The 22,167-nt window shown below is 46.7% G+C and overlaps 3 protein-coding genes across 4 annotated transcripts in view; 1 reads left to right on the top strand and 2 right to left on the bottom strand.

Annotated features, from left to right (window-relative positions):
* Positions 1-148: 148 nt before the first annotated feature.
* neu1 (neuraminidase 1) lies at positions 149-5,980 on the bottom strand. The gene is made up of 6 exons (XM_079750153.1): positions 5,757-5,980; positions 5,343-5,544; positions 4,268-4,530; positions 2,834-3,016; positions 2,259-2,478; positions 149-1,609 (listed from the first exon to the last, which is right to left on the bottom strand). The coding sequence occupies exons 1-6, from the start codon at positions 5,847-5,849 to the stop codon at positions 1,389-1,391; spliced, it is 1,182 nt and encodes a 393-aa protein (XP_079606279.1). The 5' UTR covers positions 5,850-5,980; the 3' UTR covers positions 149-1,388.
* Positions 5,981-6,771: 791 nt separating this feature from the next.
* On the top strand, positions 6,772-14,794 carry tmem268 (transmembrane protein 268). Of its 2 annotated transcripts, XM_079748964.1 has the most exons (9): positions 6,772-7,016; positions 9,208-9,330; positions 10,079-10,173; positions 10,449-10,556; positions 11,601-11,753; positions 12,224-12,334; positions 12,761-12,850; positions 13,093-13,314; positions 13,791-14,794. In XM_079748964.1, the coding sequence occupies exons 2-9, from the start codon at positions 9,225-9,227 to the stop codon at positions 13,956-13,958; spliced, it is 1,053 nt and encodes a 350-aa protein (XP_079605090.1). In that variant the 5' UTR covers positions 6,772-7,016; positions 9,208-9,224; the 3' UTR covers positions 13,959-14,794. The 2 variants fall into 2 exon arrangements, with proteins under 2 accessions (XP_079605090.1, XP_079605091.1); XM_079748965.1 differs by lacking the exon at positions 9,208-9,330.
* Positions 14,795-20,677: 5,883 nt separating this feature from the next.
* The window catches only part of prrt1 (proline-rich transmembrane protein 1), a gene marked incomplete at both ends in the record, with an annotated part of 6,985 nt that continues 5,495 nt past the window's right edge, over positions 20,678-22,167 (bottom strand). Inside the window, 1 exon segment of the mRNA XM_079749334.1 lies at positions 20,678-20,854. Coding sequence (XP_079605460.1) covers positions 20,678-20,854 — 177 coding nt within the window.

Below are 22,167 nucleotides of genomic sequence, written 5' to 3'. Positions count from 1 at the left end.
TTGAAATAGTAACCACTGTGCATCATGTTTATATATGGTGTTTAAAAAATAAAATGCACACTGTAACGTGCAGCCTGCGAATGATGTTGATATTATACATTGTCCATATCTTTTGAATATAGTCTTTATTTATTTAAAGTGTATTTCCATCTCCAATTTAAATTATGCATGTTAACATTATAACCATGGCAAAAGTGCATCCTGCACTTAGCAAAAAAGCTTACAAATACAGAATTGAGATACATTTGTATTCCCATCTTCTTCCGATTGTGTTATCAATCAGGTTGTATTGTTCACATTAAAAATGCCATCATTAGGTAGGCCTACTGCAAAGCTTGCTGTTTAAAGTCATACAATTAATAATGGATCAGAGGCAGATTGTTACAGGCCTATCATTACAGATGTACTGAGTGAAGGGGTAATTCCACAATTATTCTTAATTGTATTTATTTAAAGTACAAAACAGGGGTTTAGAAGTTTGTGAACACATTCCTGCATGTTGTCCTATTCTATAAACAAGTGATATCCACCCATATGTACAAGCAACTGTATAGGTGAAAGAAAACTAAACCATATTTATTTTAAAACTATTAAAATAAATATGGTAGTGAAAAACAGTTCAAAATCAGACTACAAATCATCATACATGAATGTATTATGTCATGAACTGAATGAATTGATTTAGCAAATGCACATTCCAATGATAAGCCTCCAGTGCATCTCATTGCAATAAAATAGTTCAAACTAATCAAACGCAGACAGATATGCATAAGCAAGCCATTCCTTCCTTATCAACCAGCGGCTGAGATAAAATCTAGAATGACTTGGAGTACATACAAACCCATTTGTAACCAGGCACGCAGCCCCCCTATGGAAAATAACGATCAATTCACAGTCAGACTTGCCCCTTTCCCTCCTCCCGGCAAATTAATCACTTCAACAATCTTCCATTTTTATGAACTCAATGAAGGCATCCTTCAAATCTGTTATTAAGAAAAGACAATCACATGATAGGTGTTCATATTGTGCATCCAACCTATGTGAAATTTGATGCGTGACAACAGAATATGATAACCAATAATAATTGTGACTTTGAATTTGCCACGCAAGTAATAAAATCTTGAAAAAATAATCCAAAAAAAGCAAACAATTAAAACAAATACCTAACAGCTTTTTCTGGTTGTGAGAACGTCTGATAAAAAAGTATTTTAACTATTTAAAATTTTCCTGAAACAATGAAAATAGTTTTATTTCGCTTATTTTTTTATCTGAGTGATAACATTTATTTCAATATATTTATTTTTATTTTCGGGTCCAGAACAAGGGCTTGGATCCTCACGACCCTCCCTTACTTGTGTCCATGGATATCCTCCCTGCCTCTGGACCCCCTAGAGACCCCCGTAGAGGTGAACCTTGGCAAACACCACAGTCTCCACAGAGTCTCGTTGACCTCGCTCGTAGAGGATGAAGATGAACTTCCTGTCCTCCGTCACGTTGCCGTTCAGTGTGGTCATGCAGGAGTAGCCACTGGGACCCGGCCATAGCTGGAGCAGCTCCTTCTCCCAGGATTTGCCGTTGGTCAGCGACCATCGCAGGGTGAGGTTCACCCCTAGGGCGAGGGAGAGAGAGCACAGGATGGACACAGAGGTAATGGCATGTTCTCCTTCATATATCTACTACACGGTCACATTATCATGCTGCTGCTCCTGGAAACGCCTTCTGTTTTATGTGTTTGTTGGAGGAAATCAAAAGGCCTGTGATGCACAGGGGTCAAGATTGTGCCACGGCTTTGGAGTTCATCTCCCATCTGAAAGTTCCTGTGTTCGATCCCTCATCCTTAAATTAAATTAAAGTTTCTTAAGATGAGAACGTTTGCTGAATTAACATTTACACTTGCCTAGTTGATCAAAGCACAAGAGCAACCTCAATAATTAATGAATAGGGAACTAATTACCAAAAGCGAAATTAATCTTTATTTTTTTATAAATCTTTGCACATTTTTCTAACCTTTTTCAGAATTATTAGTATTACTGTCCTGTAGTTCTGCTGTGAGCCGCTGACACCCGCATTTCTAGTCTGGGATTAACTAACAACCCAACAGAACCATTTAACAAGAGTTAACCCCCCCGTCGTCCCGTAGCGAATCTCTGGTGCTACAAGGATGTCACAACTTGTGGGAGATTTAGCCTATCATGCTCCATTAAGCAAATATAGCAATATAATAATAACAACATGTTGGCTTTGGTCGTTGTATTTACTCTTCTGACTGTGGGCCGGGTTGGTGAAGTACACCCTCCCATCTTTCTCCAGCAAGCCCGCCGCCACCGTGGGGTCTATCAGGTTCTTGTCGAAGAAGAGCTCGTCCACCGGCAGGGTCTCCCCTCCGTCCAGGCTGCGGACCACCATGCGACAGCTGCAGTGGTACTTGTTCTGGTTCCTCACGTTCACCAGGATGCTACCGTCGCTCAGCTCCACGGGCTGGGGGAGGGGAGGAACGATGAGGGAGTTAGCCGGGACGGGAGACAGACGATGAGGGAGGCTGAGGAGCTCAGAGAAAAGATAAGCTAAACTGAGGTCAAGGTAGACCCGAGTTAAAATGTAATGAGATAAACAAAGTCGTGACAAAACGAGTTAAGCAAGTCTTAATTGTGAAGACGTGCTGTGAGACGTGCAACACAACGACCCCAGCTTTTTTCTACCAAAGGCCCTCTGAACCTCACTGCAAACCGCAGGGGAGACCAACGCCATCCGATGAAAAGACACGCAACCCCCGCCGACCCCTGACCCCCAGGCCTCCAAAGGCCCAAGGACCCCGGGGAGCGCCCGGTCCTACCTGGCACTCGTCGGGGTTGAAGTCCAGCGCTTGCTTGGGCTGGTTGTAGGGGACGCTCTTCAGCGCGGCGCCGTTGCGCCAGGTCTTCCCGTGGTCGTCGCTCAGGATGCAGAAAACCCCGTCGCCCTCCAGGGTCCCGTGACCGCACACCACCAGCCGGTCCTGGTGAGGGGCGTGGCGCTTCTGGAGAGGAGAGGTGCCGGGAGTTGAGGGCTGAGCATGGTCCCAACGTTGACGCAGCGCAAGGAACACGCCGACGCTTCATCACAGTCGTGAACCTGTTTACGGTTCTGCGTCGGGTTTTGGTGAGCGGACCAATCACAGCCCTCGCTGCTGCGTCGCCTCGACGGAAGGTTGCAATTTTTGGGAGGCGCACGTCAGGCCCTCGCGGTGGACGCAAGGAGGGTTCGCAAGAACGTAACGGGTCCTTCACCCCCTTGCGTTGCGTGAACGTGGGACCATAATCTGAATATCAAATCGAGAATGCCCTTAACGCAAGGGCATTCTTGATTCGGCATGGCGCATGTACAAGCAGGGCCGAAGCCAGGGTTTCAATAATAGTGAGATCCTGGGGGGCTGAGGCTTCGGTTGCAGGGGTTTCAGTTCGATTTTGAACTTCGGAGAAGTTCTCAAACGCTGATTTTGTATACAGTTGTATTTCGTTTATAATTGTATTTTCGTCTCTAGAAAAGTTACAGAGATCAGGACCTTGGTGAGCTCGTAGCTCGCTAGGTCCATGTGTACAAGTACTATGCACAGAATGAGATCTCTGTGTTTAACCCATCACAAGCAGCACCAAGGGCATTGGGCAGCCACGGGGCAACGCCCAGAGACCAACTCAAGGGCTGCTGCCTGGTGCCAAGGTCAAGGGCACTGGCAGGTGTATTAATCGAACATGGATATATTTTTTGGGGGGGGGAAATGTTGATGGGCACAAAATACACTGAGCATATATTTTAACTAAGATATCCATATATATATATCTATATATATATCCAAATATATATATTTTTTTTACATACACATTCAGACAACAAATACATCCCACCCACCCCACCCATTTGAGTATGTAGTACACTCACCTAGAACAACAAAAATAAAGAAATAGATAAATGCAATACTAAATGGATGTATTTTGGTGAGGGAGGATGAACCCTCTGAGAACATACAAATTCCAACAGCTGCATATAATCCAGTAAAACAGAAGCAAAACAGAGGCATATCGATTTGTTCATTCAACCCAAAAAACGAAGGCTGAATTCCAACAGTCAGGAGCTGATCTTATGTCACACGGCCGGAGAGAGAGAGACAGAAAGAACGTACCTAAATACATTCACAATAAAAATCGTGTGATGTCACAAGTTCACGAAGCCATAAAACTCTCATCGATCTCAGACCCGAGACACAAGAAGTTTGAGCGTTGCCGTTTCTGACCTGGATGCCGAACCCGGGCCCAGGGGCGAAGCTCTTCACCCCCAGCTGCTCGGAGAGGTTCCGGGGCCGGCTCCAAGTTAGGCCGTCGTCCAGGCTCTCCACCATCATCACACTGGAAGGGCTGCACTTGTAGTGGTGGAAGCAGATGGTGTACACCAGTATGACCGACTGGGCCTTCTCGTCCACCACCACCGCGCCAAGGTTCAGACCGTCCACCATCAGGCCATCGTCCAGGATGAAGGACATGGGGGACCAGGTGGAGCCTGGGTTGGGTGTAGTCAGGGGTGGGAGTGGGGGTGGGGGTGGGGGTGGGGGGAGACACAAACAGGTTAGCAAGTCACGTGCCGAATGCGAGCGGTGGGTCAAATTGTCTAGTTCTTCAGTTTCAGGGTTACATTTATCTCAAGAGTAAACTTCTTAGGCTTGGTTCCTCAACACAAAGCAGCAACGACACAAAATAAAGTAAAGATAGTTTAAAAAAAATTCAATACATATAAGTAGGTAAGTAAGTTTTCTATGACCATATACTTATATTATGTCCATTTCAAATGGCATGAAGTCGTTAAGTAGACCCTTTTTAATGTAATGTAAATTTAGAAGAAGAAAGTCACATTAACCTTGTTTAGACTAAGGAGAGATGCATTGCATCAGGTTTTAGCAAATTGCTATTAGTGACTCAGAGCTTACAGAGCAGACACCCAAGGGGGCAGGGTGGTGTTCAAGGTAAAGATTCAGTGACCCACCAAAACCCTCTACCTGCTTAAGTATAATTGTGCGGCCATCTTCTTTTGTGCTGTTTAAATGCACCCTTTACAAATATCCCATATGCATACAGTACATCCACATCCACAATAAGAATCAATGGCATTATCTTGCGTGGAGATATTGAAGTGGTGTGTAGCAAACCAAAAATAAGTAACTCTTTGATGTGTACTAGTGACCTGCAGTAATAGCACTGTGATGTCCACAGACTAGCTGCAGCAGGCATCCTTGAGCAACATGTCCCTAAAGGCTCCTCTATAACCTGTATCTGAGCTCTGGATCCAATGTAATGTACTGTAATATAATGACCCACCCTTGTCTACGGATCTCCGCACGGCGAAGAACTTGGATTCCATGTCGCTGTAGGAGAACTTCCTGGCCTCGCAGAATGCCAGCAGACTCCCCTTGGGCGTGAAGGTGAGCAGGGGGATGCGAAACGTGTCTACCTCCGCGGCTTCCTGACTCACCCACAACACCTGCTCCTCGACCACCAGCGGGCTGAACAGGGGAGGAGACTAGAGGACAGGACAGGACATGATAGAGGCATGTTAACGGGACTAGAAAGGAAAGGGAAACGAAATGTTCAAACGAATGGACCTGAGCTGACTGAAATGGGGTAAGTCAAACAGTCAACAACAAAAAAAAAGACGGAAGTAAATGCACGGTCATTTCAACGCGGGGTAAAACGTAGAACAGCAAAATAAAGTTAAATAAACAATCAGTCTACCTGCAACTTCTGCTTTTTGTTGAAATGAGACCTCACACCACAGCAAACCTGCAGGACAGGTAGTAATAGAGTCAGGGTGGCGAGGATCCCCATGTTAGATTCCCGTTCGTCAAGTCACTGTTATATACATATGAGATCGGTTCATAGCATTCCCCGGAGCATATTATTCCTCTGTGCGGCAGAAATGTTTGTGTATGTTTAAGGTTCCGGGCTTCCTACTTCGGTTTCCGTCATGTGATGTGAGCCGACGATCACGTGACCTTCCGTCACTCGGCAAACAAACAGAAGATTTTTAGAAAACAATGGAGAATAATAGATTAAATATATAATAAATACTACGATTAACAAAGCAAGTGATAGAACATATAGATAATAAATAAAAACATTTATTTTACGTCAAGTTGCATCTGCTTACTTGCTTGGGCTTTGTTGAAGTGTTGGGATCTGGGTGAGTTGCTAAAAAATATTTCTAGACACCTTTTAAATTGCAAAAGCATTTAAAAGGATAATTTAATGATAGTTATAATAATAATATAATAATAGTAAACCACTGTTTTACACTGTGTGTGTGTGTGTGTGTGTGTGTGTGTGTGTGTGTGTGTGTGTGTGTGTGCGCGCGCGCGTGCGCACGTCCGTTTAGCTAAACGGATATTCGCTGCTGGTTTGCGGGTTGGTGATTACTACGACGTGGTTGTTCCTGAGTTATATAAAAAAAGAAAAAGGTCTGCATTCCGACAGTCATATGGCGAGCTGATCTTAAATCACATGGCCGGAGAGAGAGCGAGAGGGGCAGAGAGAGAGAGAGAGAGAGAGAGAGAGAGAGAGAGAGAGAGAGCTAGAGGTGGGAGTGTGTGTGTGTGTGTGTGTGTGTGTGTGTGTGTGTGTGTGTGTGTGTGTGTGTGTGTGTGTGTGTGTGTGTGTGTGTGTGTGTGAAAGAGAGTGTGAGAGGAAGAATGTGAGAAAGATAGTGTGTGAGAGGAAGAGAGAGTGTGAGAGAGACAGAGAGACAGCGTGAGAGAGAGGAAGGTAGAGGAGGAAGAGAGAGAGACAGAGACAGAGAGTGAATGAAACTAATGGACAATTCAATTTTTTGATGGGACATTAAGAGGGTTTAAACGAATCGTCAACACTAGCACTCCGCATGTAACGACGTGTTGAAGCAATTTTTATTATGGACCATAATGCGGCGTTTAAACGACCCATGGATCACCACCGCACCTCTGACCAGTGAATGGGACTTTGATCGACTCTGAAGTGAAGGTACGTTTTGATTGTTTATTGAAATGGCATGGGTCACTATGATGTTATCAATCGACCTATATATATATATATATATATATATATATATATATATATATATATATATATATATATATATATATATATATATATATATATATATATATTTGCGCATATATGCAAGCTTTCATAACATCATCTGTGGCCTAATAGTCCCATTAAATGCTTGTGGAAGTTGTAGGCTACTCGTGATTTGAACTTGCGACATCTTGCAGCTCAAATCAGCTGATCGCTGAAGCCTCGTTTAACCTCGAAGTGTGAAGTGAAGTGGTTTGGGGGGTTATTGCAGAAGTGTGCAGGAGAATAGGCTACTTTATAACAGTCATTTCTTAAGACAGGAGTGTGAGGGACACGATCAATTTAGAACAAAGAGGAAATTTGTCACATTGCGAATAATGTGTAGGCCTGTTAGAGGCCTAACAAAACTGAGTAGTGTTAAAGCATGCATTTTTCTGTATAAAAAAAAGGCTGGTTTGAGATCATAGTGATATCCCCGGGTCCTTTGTGGTAAACATGGGGACATTTCTCACATTGTAAGCCTATTCGAGGCCTAAAGAGGTATTAGTATTATTATTAAATAGTATTATAGCATGTGTGTGTGTGTGTGTGTGTGTGTGTGTGTGTGTGTGTGTGTGTGTGTGTGTGTGTGTGTGTGTGTGCGCGTGTGTGTGTGTGTGTGTGTTACATGTCACTTTTTGTAAAGAAGAAGTTGGTTTGAGATCCCAGTGACGTACCCGGGTCCTATCTGGTAAACACGGGGACATTTCTCCCAATGAGTGCCTGTGCAGGAGAAGCGAAATGCCTCGCCCTGGTCCTAACGCGCGTCTCCGTCGTTACGTGGTGCGCGCGCAGGTCGACCCGACCGCTCGCGAGGACTACGGTTACCTGTATGGTGGAATGATCTACGGTAATACATAACCACTTACAATAACCTGTGGTTTCACCACAGGTTAATCTAAGCGTCGGACACGCCCACCAGCAGGTTGTGTAACGGCTAAAGCCTCATTTCCACCGGTCACCGCTGCTGATCGCTGCCACTCTAATCAATGGAACCAATTCCACCGGGCGCGCTGCGGAACGTCTCATCTGCGTCCCCGGAGCGGCACGCCGCGCCGCAGCACTATCATTCCGCAGCACTTCTATTTTTGACGCGAGCCGTTGCTGAACCGCGTCAATTTCAACAGAGCAGATCGAGCCGGGCAGGCAGTGAAAAAGTAAAAGCCATAGAGCATCCGGTCGATTTTTCAAAATAAAACACAATACTCAGCTCATGTAGCCTATCACAACCTCACATCAACATTACGTCATGACCGGTGGCACCAGGTCAGCAGTCAATCAATCAAAGGCTCTCAGAGGGTCGGCAACATGGACGACGAGAGACTGATTGTCGAAGTGGAGCAACATAAAATAATTCATGAAATAAATCATCCTTTTTATAAGGACAATGTCAGAAAGGACAAAGCCTGGCATTTAATTGCAGTAGTTTTGGGAATGGAAGATGAGTACATTAGGTTTAGTATTATCGCGTGATCTCGTGATCTCGCATGAATACAGCTGGCTCGCAAGGCACCGCTACGCTGCCGTTAAAAAACTGACATGGACGCAGGTCGGAGTTCGCAGCCGTTCCGCGGCGGAAATCAGGCGTAACGGTTTCAACACAGCAGCAGAAACGAAACTAACGTTCAATAAAGGGGTTCCTTTAGAAAGGAATTTTGCAAGTCAGTCTCAGTCCCTAAATGTATAATAGCTAAAATGGTCCATTTGTTTCACAATAAGGGCTCTACAATCGTGAGTTGCGTACGGTGTTTGGCCTATTCTTTATATTGTCCACGACTCCACGTCACGTGACTTTTAATTTTCTGTCTGCAAAACAAACGAGATGGTCAACTTGTATTTTAACCTCAGTGGAAAAAGCCCTATTTTTATATTTTCGGCCATTAAAATGGGTTTTGATAACATTTCTAGCGAGAATGTGCATTTCATTTGCATAATCTTGGTTCAGTGATTGAATATGGTGTGTAGTATGTTAGTTATTACGAATATTCTTTCAGGTCTCGATGATCCTCTCAAAATCTAGCTAACCCTGGCTGCTGTCTCTAAATTCCCAACCCCAGCTTAAATAAGACCAGACTGGAGTATGCTGTTGTTTCAGGCAGTTACACTTCCAGTATGTCGGACGGCGTGAAGGGACCATGTCACGATGGGGAGGAGACTGAAGCAGTCGTTCCGCACCCACATCCACCGCTGACAGATGGGGGTGTCCGATGGGTCAACGGTAACTGTTGGAACACATGAATAAAGTCTCCCTTCATGCTCTTGGTCGAGGGGACGGGAATCGGAATGATATGCCTGAATTTTATTTTGGTAGAATTAGAGAATTCCGATTGCTAATGTCGCACCTCGATAAATGTTAAGTTTTTGTTTGTTTTTGTTGTGGTTGTGTTTGTTCCAGTTTGATTTGATAAAATGAAATGTATGGTATACAGGCCTGTATGATAAAAAATATATATGTATGCAATTCAACAAAGCAGTCATCACAAGATTATTAACTTTCCAATGCTTCCAGTAAACCCTTACGAATATGGAGTTAAGTGCACAACACAGAGAGAGAGAGAGAGAGAGAGAGGGAAAGAGATAGAGAGAGAGAGGTAGAGAGAGAGAGAGAGAGAGAGGGGAGAGAGAGGTAGAGGGGGAGAAAGAGAGAGAGAGAGAGGTAGAGGGGAGTAAGACAGAGAGCATGAACAATACATTGATTCATTTAGTCTAAAGTCCTCCTGAGTCACCATTATAATACTAATGTACTAAAATGCTTTGCTCAAACTTCCCTATTTCTCTCTCTCTCTCCCTCTCCCTCCCCTCTCTCTCCCATCTCTCACCCTCTCTCTTCCCTCTCTCCCCTCTCTATACCTCGCTCTCCCTCTACCTTGCTCTCTCCCCTCTCTCTCCCTCTACCTCTCTCTCTCTCTCTCTCTCTCTCTCTCTCTCTCTCTCTCTCTCTCTCTCTCTCTCTCTCTCTCTCTCAGGTCAGTGTGTGTTGGCGATGCCCAGTCACTCCTTGCTGAATCCCAGCTTTGACCTGATGCTCTGCCACACCCTGCTGAACCAGGAAAGCTTCCAGGTCAACACACACACATGCACACACACACACACACACACACATGCACATACACACACATGCACGAACACACACGCATACATATGCACGCACACATGTGCATACACGCACACATAAACAGACATTCACACACACACACACACACACACACACACACACACACACACACACACACACACACTGTGTGTCTAACCCAGCTTAGACACGCACATAGATACGTGTGCACAACTTCACAGTTTCTGAGATGAGTTGTGTTCTGTTGTGTTGACTGATGTCAGATTCCTGCTAGTGATCTCATTGGTCCTCTGATGATGGCCCTGGACCCGCCCCCTGTCCGCCGATACATCGTATTCAACTCCTCCCTCTTCAATTTCTTCATGGCTCCGGTATGCTACGCCAATCACATGCTAGACTAAGCCTAAAGTAGGCTAACGTCATGCAAGGCTTACCCCATGTTGGGATTTATATACACTAGACTCAACCCATGCAAAGCTAATCCCCTGCAAGGCTAACCCAATGCTAATCAAACCCTCTGACCTGGCTACATCTAAGCTAGGCTACTCCATCCAGTTGGCTACCTTAAAGATAGATTAATCCTCTGAATGCTAACCCCACCCTGGGAAACCTCCCCCTCTCTAAGCTCTTTTCTCACAATTTCTTTCTAATAGCTTTATTGCCTTATCATTTAAATAGTTTTTCAAATATAAAAAAAATAATATATTGAAACGATCCATTACAATACCTCCCAGTATGACACCTACCATTCTCTAGAAGACAGCCTTAATTAAAAATCGCACAGGCTTCAACAGCTGTTAGCGTTTTAGCTCTGTCTCAGTGTTATCTAGTTAAATTAATCTGCTTCCCTTGCTCTTTGCACCTTGTTGAAATGTGTGTTGTGTGCTGTTTGTTAGTAGAATCACTAGCAGATGCAACCACACCTCATGTTTTTTCACAGTGTGTGTGTGTGTGTGTGTGTGTGTGTGTGTGTGTGTGTGTGTGTAATCAGAATTTAAAAAAGCTTAAGTTCCCTCACAGATTGTGATTAATATGGACAAAGCCCATACAAATTACAGCTACTGGATTTTAATGGGTTCTACTGGTGTGTAATGATCTCTGTCTCCTAGTGAATTCCCCTGGGTTATACTAAATTCTACTTGGGTAGACTATATTATGATCTCTACTCTGTTTTCTATCTTCCTCTGTGTGCTAATGGTTTGAACTGATTTCTCCTGATCTCTACTAGTTTATACCGCTTTCTACTGGTGTGTCTTCTGTCTTCTGCTTTCTACTGGTGTGTCTTCTGCTTCTAAGGACCTCTCCGTTATCTCCACTATTCCGCATTCCAATGGTCTCTCCTGGTTTCTACTGGTGTATGAAGAGTTGTACTGGTTTCTATGGGATTATTACTGGTTCTACTGGTGTCCGTCCAGATCATGTACATAGTGACGTGGTGCGCCCTGTTCTCCACCGTCCATCGCTACATGACCGTCACCGACTACTGGCTCCTCTGTCTCGGCATCAGCGTCATCGCCATCCTCCTAACCATCGTCATCATCTTCGTCCTTCACCGTGGCAACAATGAGGCGAGCATCCCCCTATGGTCCCTCTCTATGCGCGAGCAGGGCGGAGTTCTGTCTGTCTCGATGTCTCATAGGGCAGAGTGGTCTAGTGGTTGACCTTCCATTCACTCTTCTTCTTGCTGAATATATAAAGAAAGGGTTTAGTTTCTTCCGTACAATTTAAACCAAAACCATAAATACAAGTACAATACCATCACATAAATGCAGTAACCGAAGCACTTAGCTGAGAGAAAATGTATAGAAAATATCAGAGGCTCTGAGCTATCTCCCAAGCTCAAAGATATTAGTTAGTTAGTTAGTTGTTTGTCTCCCAGTCAAAAGGTTCTGGGTTCCAACCCCAACATACCTGTACTAGTCCTCCTAGACCAATAGGCCCCCCTAGCCCTTAGCTTAGCTTAACGACATGCATCTGAATTCAGTGTGGGTCACTCTGGACTGAAGGGTGCTAACCTGTGTGCCGTGTGTCCGCCCAGATGACTGTGAACGTGGACGTGAGGCTGATCCAGGTTAACGAGAGGCTGGTCAGACACAACCTGCTGGTGGGCGTGGCCGACTGGGTGCAGAACTGCTCTGGGACCCTACAGGTGATTCTACAGGTGTACAGGTGTACAGGTGTATCCACAAGTACAGATACAAGTGGGTCTGACTTGCTGCAGAGCTGTTCTGTAACTCTACAGGTTATTTTGCCGCACAGGTGAATCCACAGGTTGGTCAAAGTTGTTCTGTACTACAGGTCATTCTATCATACAGGTCAAAATTTGTACACAGGTAAATAAATATTTACCAATACGCTGTACACAATGGTTAAATTAGCCACTAGGATTTAAAACTTAAAAGTAATTAGGACAAAAGTACAGGTGCAATGCAAGTGCCATCATCACATGAAGTCACTGTCGAAAGACAAAATGTAAATGTATTTCCCACATCTCCAAAGCTAAACCCGTTCATATGACAGATGTTCAGGTTATTATTAGATTATTATAATGTCTCTCTCTCTCTCTCTCTGCTAGCTAATCTTCATATACTGGGACATGACGAGCTGTTTGAGGACTTTGACTCAGACTCTGGAGAATAACTTAATTGGTACTAACGAGCTCCAGGTGAGTGGCTCACTGTCTCACTACATCCATATTGAATGACTCCTCGTTATTGTGTCTCTCATACATTCCGTTTACCTTTCTCCAGAATAAAGGCATAATCTTTATCAAGAGGGTTATATTTTGGTAGGGTAATGGTATACAAAACTGCATTTCCATGTATGGTATTCTTCCCCAAAACGCATTAACAAAGCTTACCTGACGTTTACAGTTCACTTTAATACATCCTATTTTCCTGTGAACAGGGAAGGCTCAGCAAGAGGCTGTCTCACCTGGTGCTGCAGGTCAAAGTGGACAAGGCTGACGCGGACGCTTCTGACCGTCCTACCGAGGTGCCGACTTCTGACGAAGAGCGACCCCTGCTGGCGGAGGGGGACATTGCCCGCAGTACCGTCACCAGCCAGCGGGAGGAGACGAAGCTCGCCAAAATTTTCAACCTCATCCCCGAGCCAGGCTTACCTGCTCAGGTAATACTCAGGCACAACGTGCACGAATAGGGGTTTGGGAGTGTGTGAGTCTATATCTAAGTGTGTTTGTGTCTGTGGGCCTACGTGTGTGTGTGTGTGTGTGTGTGTGTGTGTGTGTGTGTCATTTATAGTCATTTATCTAAAGATGAGATAACATCACATACTCTTAGTCTTCAAATAAACACTAGATACATATTAAGAGATGTATCTATCTATTTATATGTAACAAAATGCACTATTACTAGTCAGTATCTAGTCATTTAGCGGAAGCTTTCTACAATATCATATATACACAGTACCCCAATAATATCTAATAAATATACAGCAAAGCACCCCGATAATATCTAATATACAGCACAGCATCTCAACAATATCATATACATCACAGCACATAACCCGGATTTCCGCTCTGAGTTTAACAACCATCTCCTGTTGCCCTACGTCCTGTGGTGGTATGGGGGGCGTGTTCCCCGCAGGGCGCTGCCTACCAGCTGCTGATGACCTACAGCGCCGCCTACGCCCGCCTCCTGGGCTCCAAGAGGCTGTCGGGCCCCGCCCAGCACCACCCGAGACACCGTCGCAACCACTGCTCCGCCAGTGCCCCCCTCTGCCTCTGCCAGTACGTCAAGGCCAAGGTGCTCTGACGGAGGCCTGCGACCACACCCGGCCCGCACCCCCCTGGCCCAATCCCCACCCTCCACCCTCCACCCCCTCAGCTTCCACCCTCCACACGCACACTGGGGATATCAGCTCCCCCTCACGACTCCATCTTTTCTTGCGGACGTTTCGGCGACACCTTTTTGATAGAGAGAGACGATCAGTGAATTCGCATGTCATTCACATGTCATTCACATGTCACATGTCATTAAGGAGGAGGTACATGGGTGGGGGGCATCTGGCTTAAAGGACGCCTACAGGTTTGACCGCTGCTGTCATCGGGGTGGGGGGTGGGGGGGGGAATCGAACCAAGTACCTTCAGCCGGGTGTCAAACACACCGTCCAGAGAAAAAACAACTCATCGGGGTCGTTGTCTACCGACGCCACCGATAGGGCGAGGAGCTCCGGCCAGATGTTCCATCTTGGGATCGGATTTGCTCGTTCGCCCCCCCTGGGAGCTCTGGAGAGCGAGTGGCGTGGTGGTTCGGGTTCAGAGATCTTGTGTTTGTGTCAAGGTGAAGTTCTTTCTAGGGTTGTGTGTGGGCAACACAATGATGCATGCAAGAGCACGGACGATAATCAAACCTCTGCGTTTTAACACGTCAAGGCTAGGGGAGACTTAGCGTCTTCGTTGTCATAGGTACGCACGCGACAAACGTGAGCGCTACGTAGACACTGCTCGGAAATCTCAGACGAGTCGCATTGCAGTCTTTGTTGCCATAGTGATAATAATTATTCCAATCGCATGTTCTCATCAAGATTCATGTTTTTGGTTCTGGAAGGTTTTTTGAATGAATACGAATGTTCTGCTTCTTGTGTTTGAATAAATAGAGATCTCAGATGGAGGAGAGATCGTGTGCTGAGAGAAGATGTGTGTTGGTGATGAAGATGATGATTTTCATGAATATGTTTCAGATGACGACGATGATGATAATGATGATGATGAGGGAGTGGTCATTCCTCCATGGCTCTGTTTCCTGTCTGAATTGAGTCTAATAGTAACATGGTTAGCTGTATGCAAATACAGCTAACCATGCATTTATGCGTGTGTGTGTATGTGTGCGGCTGTTTGTCTGCATATTCCTTTTGTGCTTGCGTGTGTGCGCGCATGTGAGCATGTGCATGAATGCGGCTGGGTGCGTGGGCATGTTTGTGTGTGCATTTATGTGTTTATGTACGTGTTTACGTGTGTTTGTGAGTGTGTGCAGACGTGCATGCATGTGTGTATGTGTGTCTGCATATGTGTGCTTCTGCCCATGTGCATCTGTGTGTGCAGACGTACGTGTGTGTGTGTGTCTGTGTGTGTGTGTGTGTGTCTGTGTGTGTGTGTGTGTGAGAACGTGTGCATGTGTGTGTGGCCCACGCTGCTTATTACCACTGTGATTAATAAGCCTCGCTGCGACCACGCGACGGCCCCCTCTGTGAACACGCACGCGGGCCAGCTGGCCGCCGCCGCCGCGCCGCGCAGGTCGCAGCTCCTGCCATTACACACAGCGGCCGCCCGCCGCAGGGCGCTAAACTGACCATCTGGGAGAGCCTGGGGATCCACCCGGCTGCCATCTTCGTCCACTCCCTCCTCCCAACCCACCTCCTCCTCCCAGTCCACCTCCTCCACCTCTGACTCCTCCCAGTCCAACTCCTCCCAGTCCTCCTCCTCCTCCCAGTCCTCCTCCTCTCAGTCCTCCTCCTCCTCTCAGTCCTCCTCCTCCTCCCAGGCCTCCTCCTCTCAGTCCTCCTCCTCCTCCCAGTCCTCCTCCTCCTCCAAGTCCTCCTCCTCCCAGTCCTCCTCTCAGTCCTCCTCCTCCTCTCAGTCCTCCTCCTCCTCCCAGTCCTCCTCCTCCTCCCAGTCCTCCTCCTCTCAGTCCTCCTCCTCCTCTCAGTCCTCCTCCTCCTCCCAGTCCTCCTCCTCCTCCCAGTCCTCCTCCTCCTCCCAGTCCTCCTTCTCCCAGTCCTCCTCCTCTCAGTCCTCCTCCTCCTCCAAGTCCACTTCCTCCTCCCAGTCCTCCTCCTCCCAGTCCTCCTCCTCTCAGTCCTCCTCCTCCTCCAAGTCCTCCTCCTCCCAGTCCTCCTCCCAGTCCTCCTCTCAGTCCTCCTCCTCCTCTCAGTCCTCCTCCTCCTCCTCCCAGTCCTCCTCCTCCTCCCAGTCCTCCTCCCAGTCCTCCTCCTCTCAGTCCTCCTCCTCCTCTCAGTCCTCCTCCTCCTCCCAGTCCTCCTCCTCCTCCCAGTCCTTCTCCTCTCAGTCCTCCTCCTCCCAGTCCTCCTCCTCCTCCCAGTCCTCCTCCTCCTCCCAGTCCTCCTCCTCTCAGTCCTCCTCCTCCTCCCAGTCCTCCTCCTCCTCCAAGTCCTCCTCCTCCAAGTCCTCCTCCTCCCAGTCCTCCTCCCAGTCCTCTTCCTCTCAGTCCTCCTCCTCCCAGTCCTCCGCCTCCTCCCAGTCCACCTCCTCCACCTCTAACTCCTCTTACCCCTCCCCTCATTCCTCTTCCTCATTTAACTCCTCTCAATCCACCTCCTCCACCTCCTCCTCCTCCCAGTCCTCCTCCTCCTCTCAGTCATCCTCCCCCAACTCCTCTCGATCTTCAACCTCCTTTGCATCCTCCTCTCAGTCCTCCTCCTCCTCCCCTCAGTCCTCCTCCACCTCCTTCTCTGTCGTCGTTCTCCTCCTCCTCTCAGTCTTCAACCTCCTCCACCTCCTCCTTTCAGTCCTCCCCCTCCCCCCATCCTCCTCCTCCTTCCCACACATCTCCCTTCTGCCCTCTATTTTCCACCTCCTTCAACACCAATTCCTCCATCTCCCACACTCCTCCTCCCCTCCTCCCCCCTCCACTCCTCCTCTCCTCCTCCCCTCCTCCTCCCCCCTCCCCTCCTCCCCCCCCCCCTCCTCTCCTCCTCCCCTCCTCCCCTCCTCCCCTCCTCCTCCCCTCCTCCTCCACTCCTCCTCCACTCGACAGCAGCTTAGGTAAATAGGGGAGGTGATAGATGAACTTGCACAGCCATGAGCTCTGGCTCAAACTTAAAGTAGCGGATGAACCCGGCAGCCATACACAACGACGCACACTCAAACACACACACACACACACACACATACACACACACACTTACAGATACACACAGACACGCACACATAGGTCCACTCACACACACTTAAACACACACACACAATCTTACACAAACACAAACACACATACAGATAGGCACACACACACACATAGGCCCACAGACACAAACACACTAAGACATAGACTCACACTCCCAAACCCACACACACACACACACTCACAAACACACACGCACACACACTCTCTCTCACACACATCGTGATGAAGAGACGAGTCCCTGGCTGTGATTAAGTGGTGAGATAGAGAGGGACAGTTGGAGGAGAGAGAAAGGGAGGAGATGGGGAGAGTGGGAGGGATAAGGAGGGAGAGAGAGGGGGAAGAGAGAGGAGAGAAAGAGATCTATTGAGAGAGCAGATGTTGAGAGGATGGAGAGCAGAGAGAATAGAGAGAAAGGAGTGACAGGTTACAAAGGAGAGAGAGAAAGGGAGGAGAGAGAGAAAGGGAGGAGAGAAGAGGGACAATAGAGGTGAACGAGGTAGAGGGGAGAGAGGGAGACAGAAGGAGAAATGGAGGAGAGGAGAATGTGAGATGGGAGGGAGCGAGAGAAGGGGAGGAGAGCGAGAGGAGAGAGGAGGGAGGAGAACGAGAGACGATAGAGAGAGCAAGTGGAGAGGGGGAAGAGAGAGAGAAAACAGGGCAACTATAAATAGTCGTGAGTCGAGGGAGGAGAGGAAGATAGAGAAAGAGAGAGAGTGAGAGCGAGACAGAAACACCGGAGAGATAGGGTTGAAACAACTACAACCGATTGAACAGACGCAATCACAAATTTGACCTTTTATTTATTATTCAAACAAATAAAGTCAGAAAACACAGCCAGCTTGTGTGTATATCACCCATGGACAAAACGTAATCCCCCCACCCCACGCCGACCCAGATCAAATACATCATGTTGTTGTTGTTTTCCCCCGCATACACAAGTAGCCTAGTTTTTAATTTCCAAGACGGAGCGTCCAGTTTCACTTGCAAGCTGAAAACAAAGCGATATAAAAAGCTCTACCACTCTATACCGCTCCAATGTCACGCACGACGACCACGCACCCCCGACCCGTCGACGGACGAGCCCCCACTGCAGCAGAGCTCCAGAGGATAAGCCATCATCTAAGAGTGACTCTAAATAAACCAACACTCAGAAGTCCTTTTTTTGGACACTTGGTGAGGGACCGTCTGCTATTTACGTGCACATCTTTTACTCTTTTGTGGGCGCCACGGTGGCGTCAAAAAAATCACAGAATCTATCAAAAGCAAAGCAATACCACGTCATAATTATAATAATAATAATAATAATAGCAGTAGTTGGAATAGTCCTAATGATAACAAACACTGTTTTAGATTTTTCTGAAATCATTTAAATAATCTATCGACTAAGAATCTTCATTCGCTGCTGACAAACCCAACTCTCTCGTTTATATTTTTTTATTTAAAAAATAGCATTATCGTTGGACTCAGGGGCCGAGAGAGACGGACGGATATGTGGGTGACTAGTTCTGATTCTCCGTGGAGGACGAGAGAGAGACCAACGCAGAGAAAGAGCCTTGAGAGTGAGAAGAGGGTGCTACTTTATAACGGTCATCCATCCAACCCCTCTCTCCTCTCTCCGTCTCCATCTCCCATCTCTCCATCTCTGTTGCCTTGGAGACGGCCAATTTGCTTCTCCACTTGAGGTCTTAACGCTCCACAGACGCGATGGCCTCCTCCTCATCTCCCCACGCTCCCTCGGTGATCGACCATCCATGTCCGGTTCCGACTGGTTTGTAAGTTGAGTGAGGGTCCTGGTCGTCGTTTCCTACTCCACTGACACTCGGGGACGTTCGGATAAACAGCGAGGTTGACATGCTAAGTGGAGTGTCAAACGCTTTAGTCACAGGGTCTATTGGCTAACCGGGTGTGACCTCATATCCACGGGGTAGGACGGGGAGACGCGTCATGTGCAAAACCAAAAGTGTAGGTCAGTCGTTTTCCTACAGCAAGAGGCTTTGTTTCACACACACAGCAACAAGCAGAGTCCATTTTGGGATTCAAACCTTTTTTTTGAGTGAATGTTGTCCCATCATGACAGTTCTTTGATCAACATGGCACGGTTGAAGTGTGAATGGAAAAACGGCATAAAAATATACTAAGTATGCATACGTATTTTTTTCATTTTTTTTTTCAAGCGTTTTGCACTCCAGCCCAATGATTGCAACACCAGCCAAACACAACCATGCACTAAAACTATAAAGTGAGCGAGTGCCAATTGTAACTGGCCAAATGTTACTAAACGTTCATCTCAAGCATTGGGACAGCTGCGACCAGTCACCGACTGAAATGCCAGTGAATCACTAGATATTAAATAAATACAATATTTCTCTTCAATAAATTAAACACTTATAATGCACAATGTACAATGCCAGGGAGAGGTGTTGTCCACACAACATGTGGGCCCATCGCACAGACACACACGCACACACACACACACAGACACACACACAAACATACGCACGCACACATACATTTGGTTATATTATACAGTCCCTTTGTTCAGTCCTCTATTTGGTTGTTTGTCTATATATTGATTCATTGCTCCCTCTCCCACACTCTCTCACTTGGCAGTCTGTTATCTAACCATGTATGAAATAATTCCCACTGTTATGTAAATAGTCAGGGTCAATTCAGAATGGACACGTTGTTTGGAGACCGAATTAAATACAGTATCATTGTCGTTACTGTTTGTTAACTGGTGTTGAGGTTTAAAACAACAACTGCCTCTCTGGACGTTGGGCTTCTACTGACAGCTTATACTGTTTTAGTGACTCGTGCTCAATAGGGCTGGACAGAAAAATAGCCGTGAGCTATTCTGTGATCTAAAGGCTCATGAATTTATGCATTTAAAAATAAATAGTTAATGCCTGGGATTTGCTTTGATGTCCTCTCTTTTCAACACTGAATGTAATCAACAAACATTAACCGTGTTAATACTAATTCCAGGTCCTGTTGCACAAAAGCTAGTGCTTGACATTTAAATGGTGTGCTGTAAATGGTCGCTTTTGGTCTTCTTCAAGTGTTTGTTTGATGCCTGGCGTTTAGGTTCAGGTTTGGTTGGGAACATTGCGCTCTAATTTAAGCAGTAAGCGGTAGCAATAAAATGGGTGCATGACAAGCACCTTGTTTGTTTCCCCACTGTTTCCCTTGCTAACCTCATAGGGACACTAGCTAGCTATGTAGTCTCAATGGGGTGGGGTTATCTAGCTAACTACACATTAGTACAAACTAGCTAGCGAGTTTCAACTGGTGGTTTGTGAACTACCTCTGAATTAATCGTAGCTTGGTAGCTCTTCTCAAACGGTGGTTAGCGAGCTAACTCCAAATGAATACAGACTAGCTAGCTAGTCTCAACTGGTAGTTTGCAAACTAAATTCCAATTTAATACTAGCCTATTAGCTCGTCTCAACAGGCATTTTTTTCACGACGACTCCGAGTTAACACAAACTAGCTAGCTCCTCTCAATCGGGAGTTAGCTTAGCCAACTCCAAATTGATAATATCTACCTAGCCCGGCCAACTGTATATATTCCAGGCGTTTTCCCGCCTTTGTGAGCTCCTTTGTCTCTTCTCCTAGGGCTCCCAGTCGTCGTCATGGTGCTGCGAGGCGATGATGACGACCACGGTCAGGATGGTGCACAGCACGATGGAGGCGATGCCCACAGCAAGGCTGATGAAGGAGAAGTTACGCGCCTCGCGGGACGCGATCTCCGCCGTCACCATGTCCCCTCGGGCGATGGCGGTACGCACCTGGAGGGGGGAGAGGGGGAGGGGGAGGAGAGAGTGAGCCAGGGATGGATTGACGGAGGCGAGGGTGGTGCAGTAGGCGCAGAGGAGTGGGCATGAGACAAAAAAAGAGTAGCAGAAATTAGATTTAAGGGGTTATGTAACCACGAGACGTGGGTGAGGGAGGGACTGGGGGGGAGGCGAGGAAGAGTGTGTGTGACGGGAACGTGGGAGGAAACCCTGACCAGGACGCGTGTTGATTTCACTGCAGTGGTTTCGCATCCTGCAGGAAACGTTAGCAGTTCGTCGCGGCTAGGTCACGGTGCTAAAGGGTCGTAGTGGTGTAAACCCTCCCCCCCCCCCCCCCCCCCCCAACCTGCTCCTCTCCTCGCCTTGTCGGCCGAGCTCAACTCAAACGCGGCTCTGTCCGCCCAGAGGGAAAAATCCATTCTGTCCAGCTGCCCTGACAATGGCGGCGTTACGTAACGCGTCCTGTTTAGAGTGTGACAACAACACGGCTAACACACAGGCATGCCGGCCGCACACAGGACACTCTACCTCTCGTACGACGTGGTGACTGCCATGGTTTGCTCTGGAACCAAACCCATGGAATCACGAGTGTGCACGCGCTCTACAAAAACACATCTCTAGTCCCTGCATCCGTCCATCTGTCTATCCAATTAAATATCTATCTGTCTACTTATCCATCTATCTACTTGCCCACCTTACTATCTATCTATATAGCTCTATCCATCTATATATACATATACTGTACCTGATTTCGTGGTGATACTAATAAACTAAACTATCTTTCTACCAATCCATGTGTCTATTTAGTGTACTCAGCTATCTTTGTATCTATCCACTAAATGACCCATCTGTCCATCGATGAATGAATGAATGAATGAATAAATGAATGAATCAATCAATCAATCAATCAAGCTAACTATCATCTATCCATCGACACATCTGCTGTTTCCATCTGTTGTTTCTGTCTATCTATCTATCTCTCTATCTAATATTGAACGGCATCTCATCTCTCATTCATAAAGAAGCTATCCCTCCAGTGAGTCATCACTTACCCAACACAGAATAAATTAAGTTCTCTCCTTGTTTGTCTCTCATCCATTAGCAGCGGTTGCTGATTAGTATTCTTCATAAAGAATCTGTTGGAAATATTCCAACGGTGTTTGGTCAAGCGCTACAGACACGACCACTGATTCCTTAGCAGAGAATTAAAGAATAGCATTAGACGGCTTCTCAGCAACACGTTAGCTACATGCTTGCTCCCTGCAGCACCTTGACTATAAAAAGAAACACATTAAACGACGAAAACC

The sequence above is a fragment of the Pollachius pollachius genome (genome assembly GCF_949987615.1).
Source record: "Pollachius pollachius genome assembly, chromosome: 13".
Lineage (NCBI taxonomy): Eukaryota > Metazoa > Chordata > Actinopteri > Gadiformes > Gadidae > Pollachius > Pollachius pollachius.
This window is presented reverse-complemented; position numbering and strand designations above follow the sequence as displayed.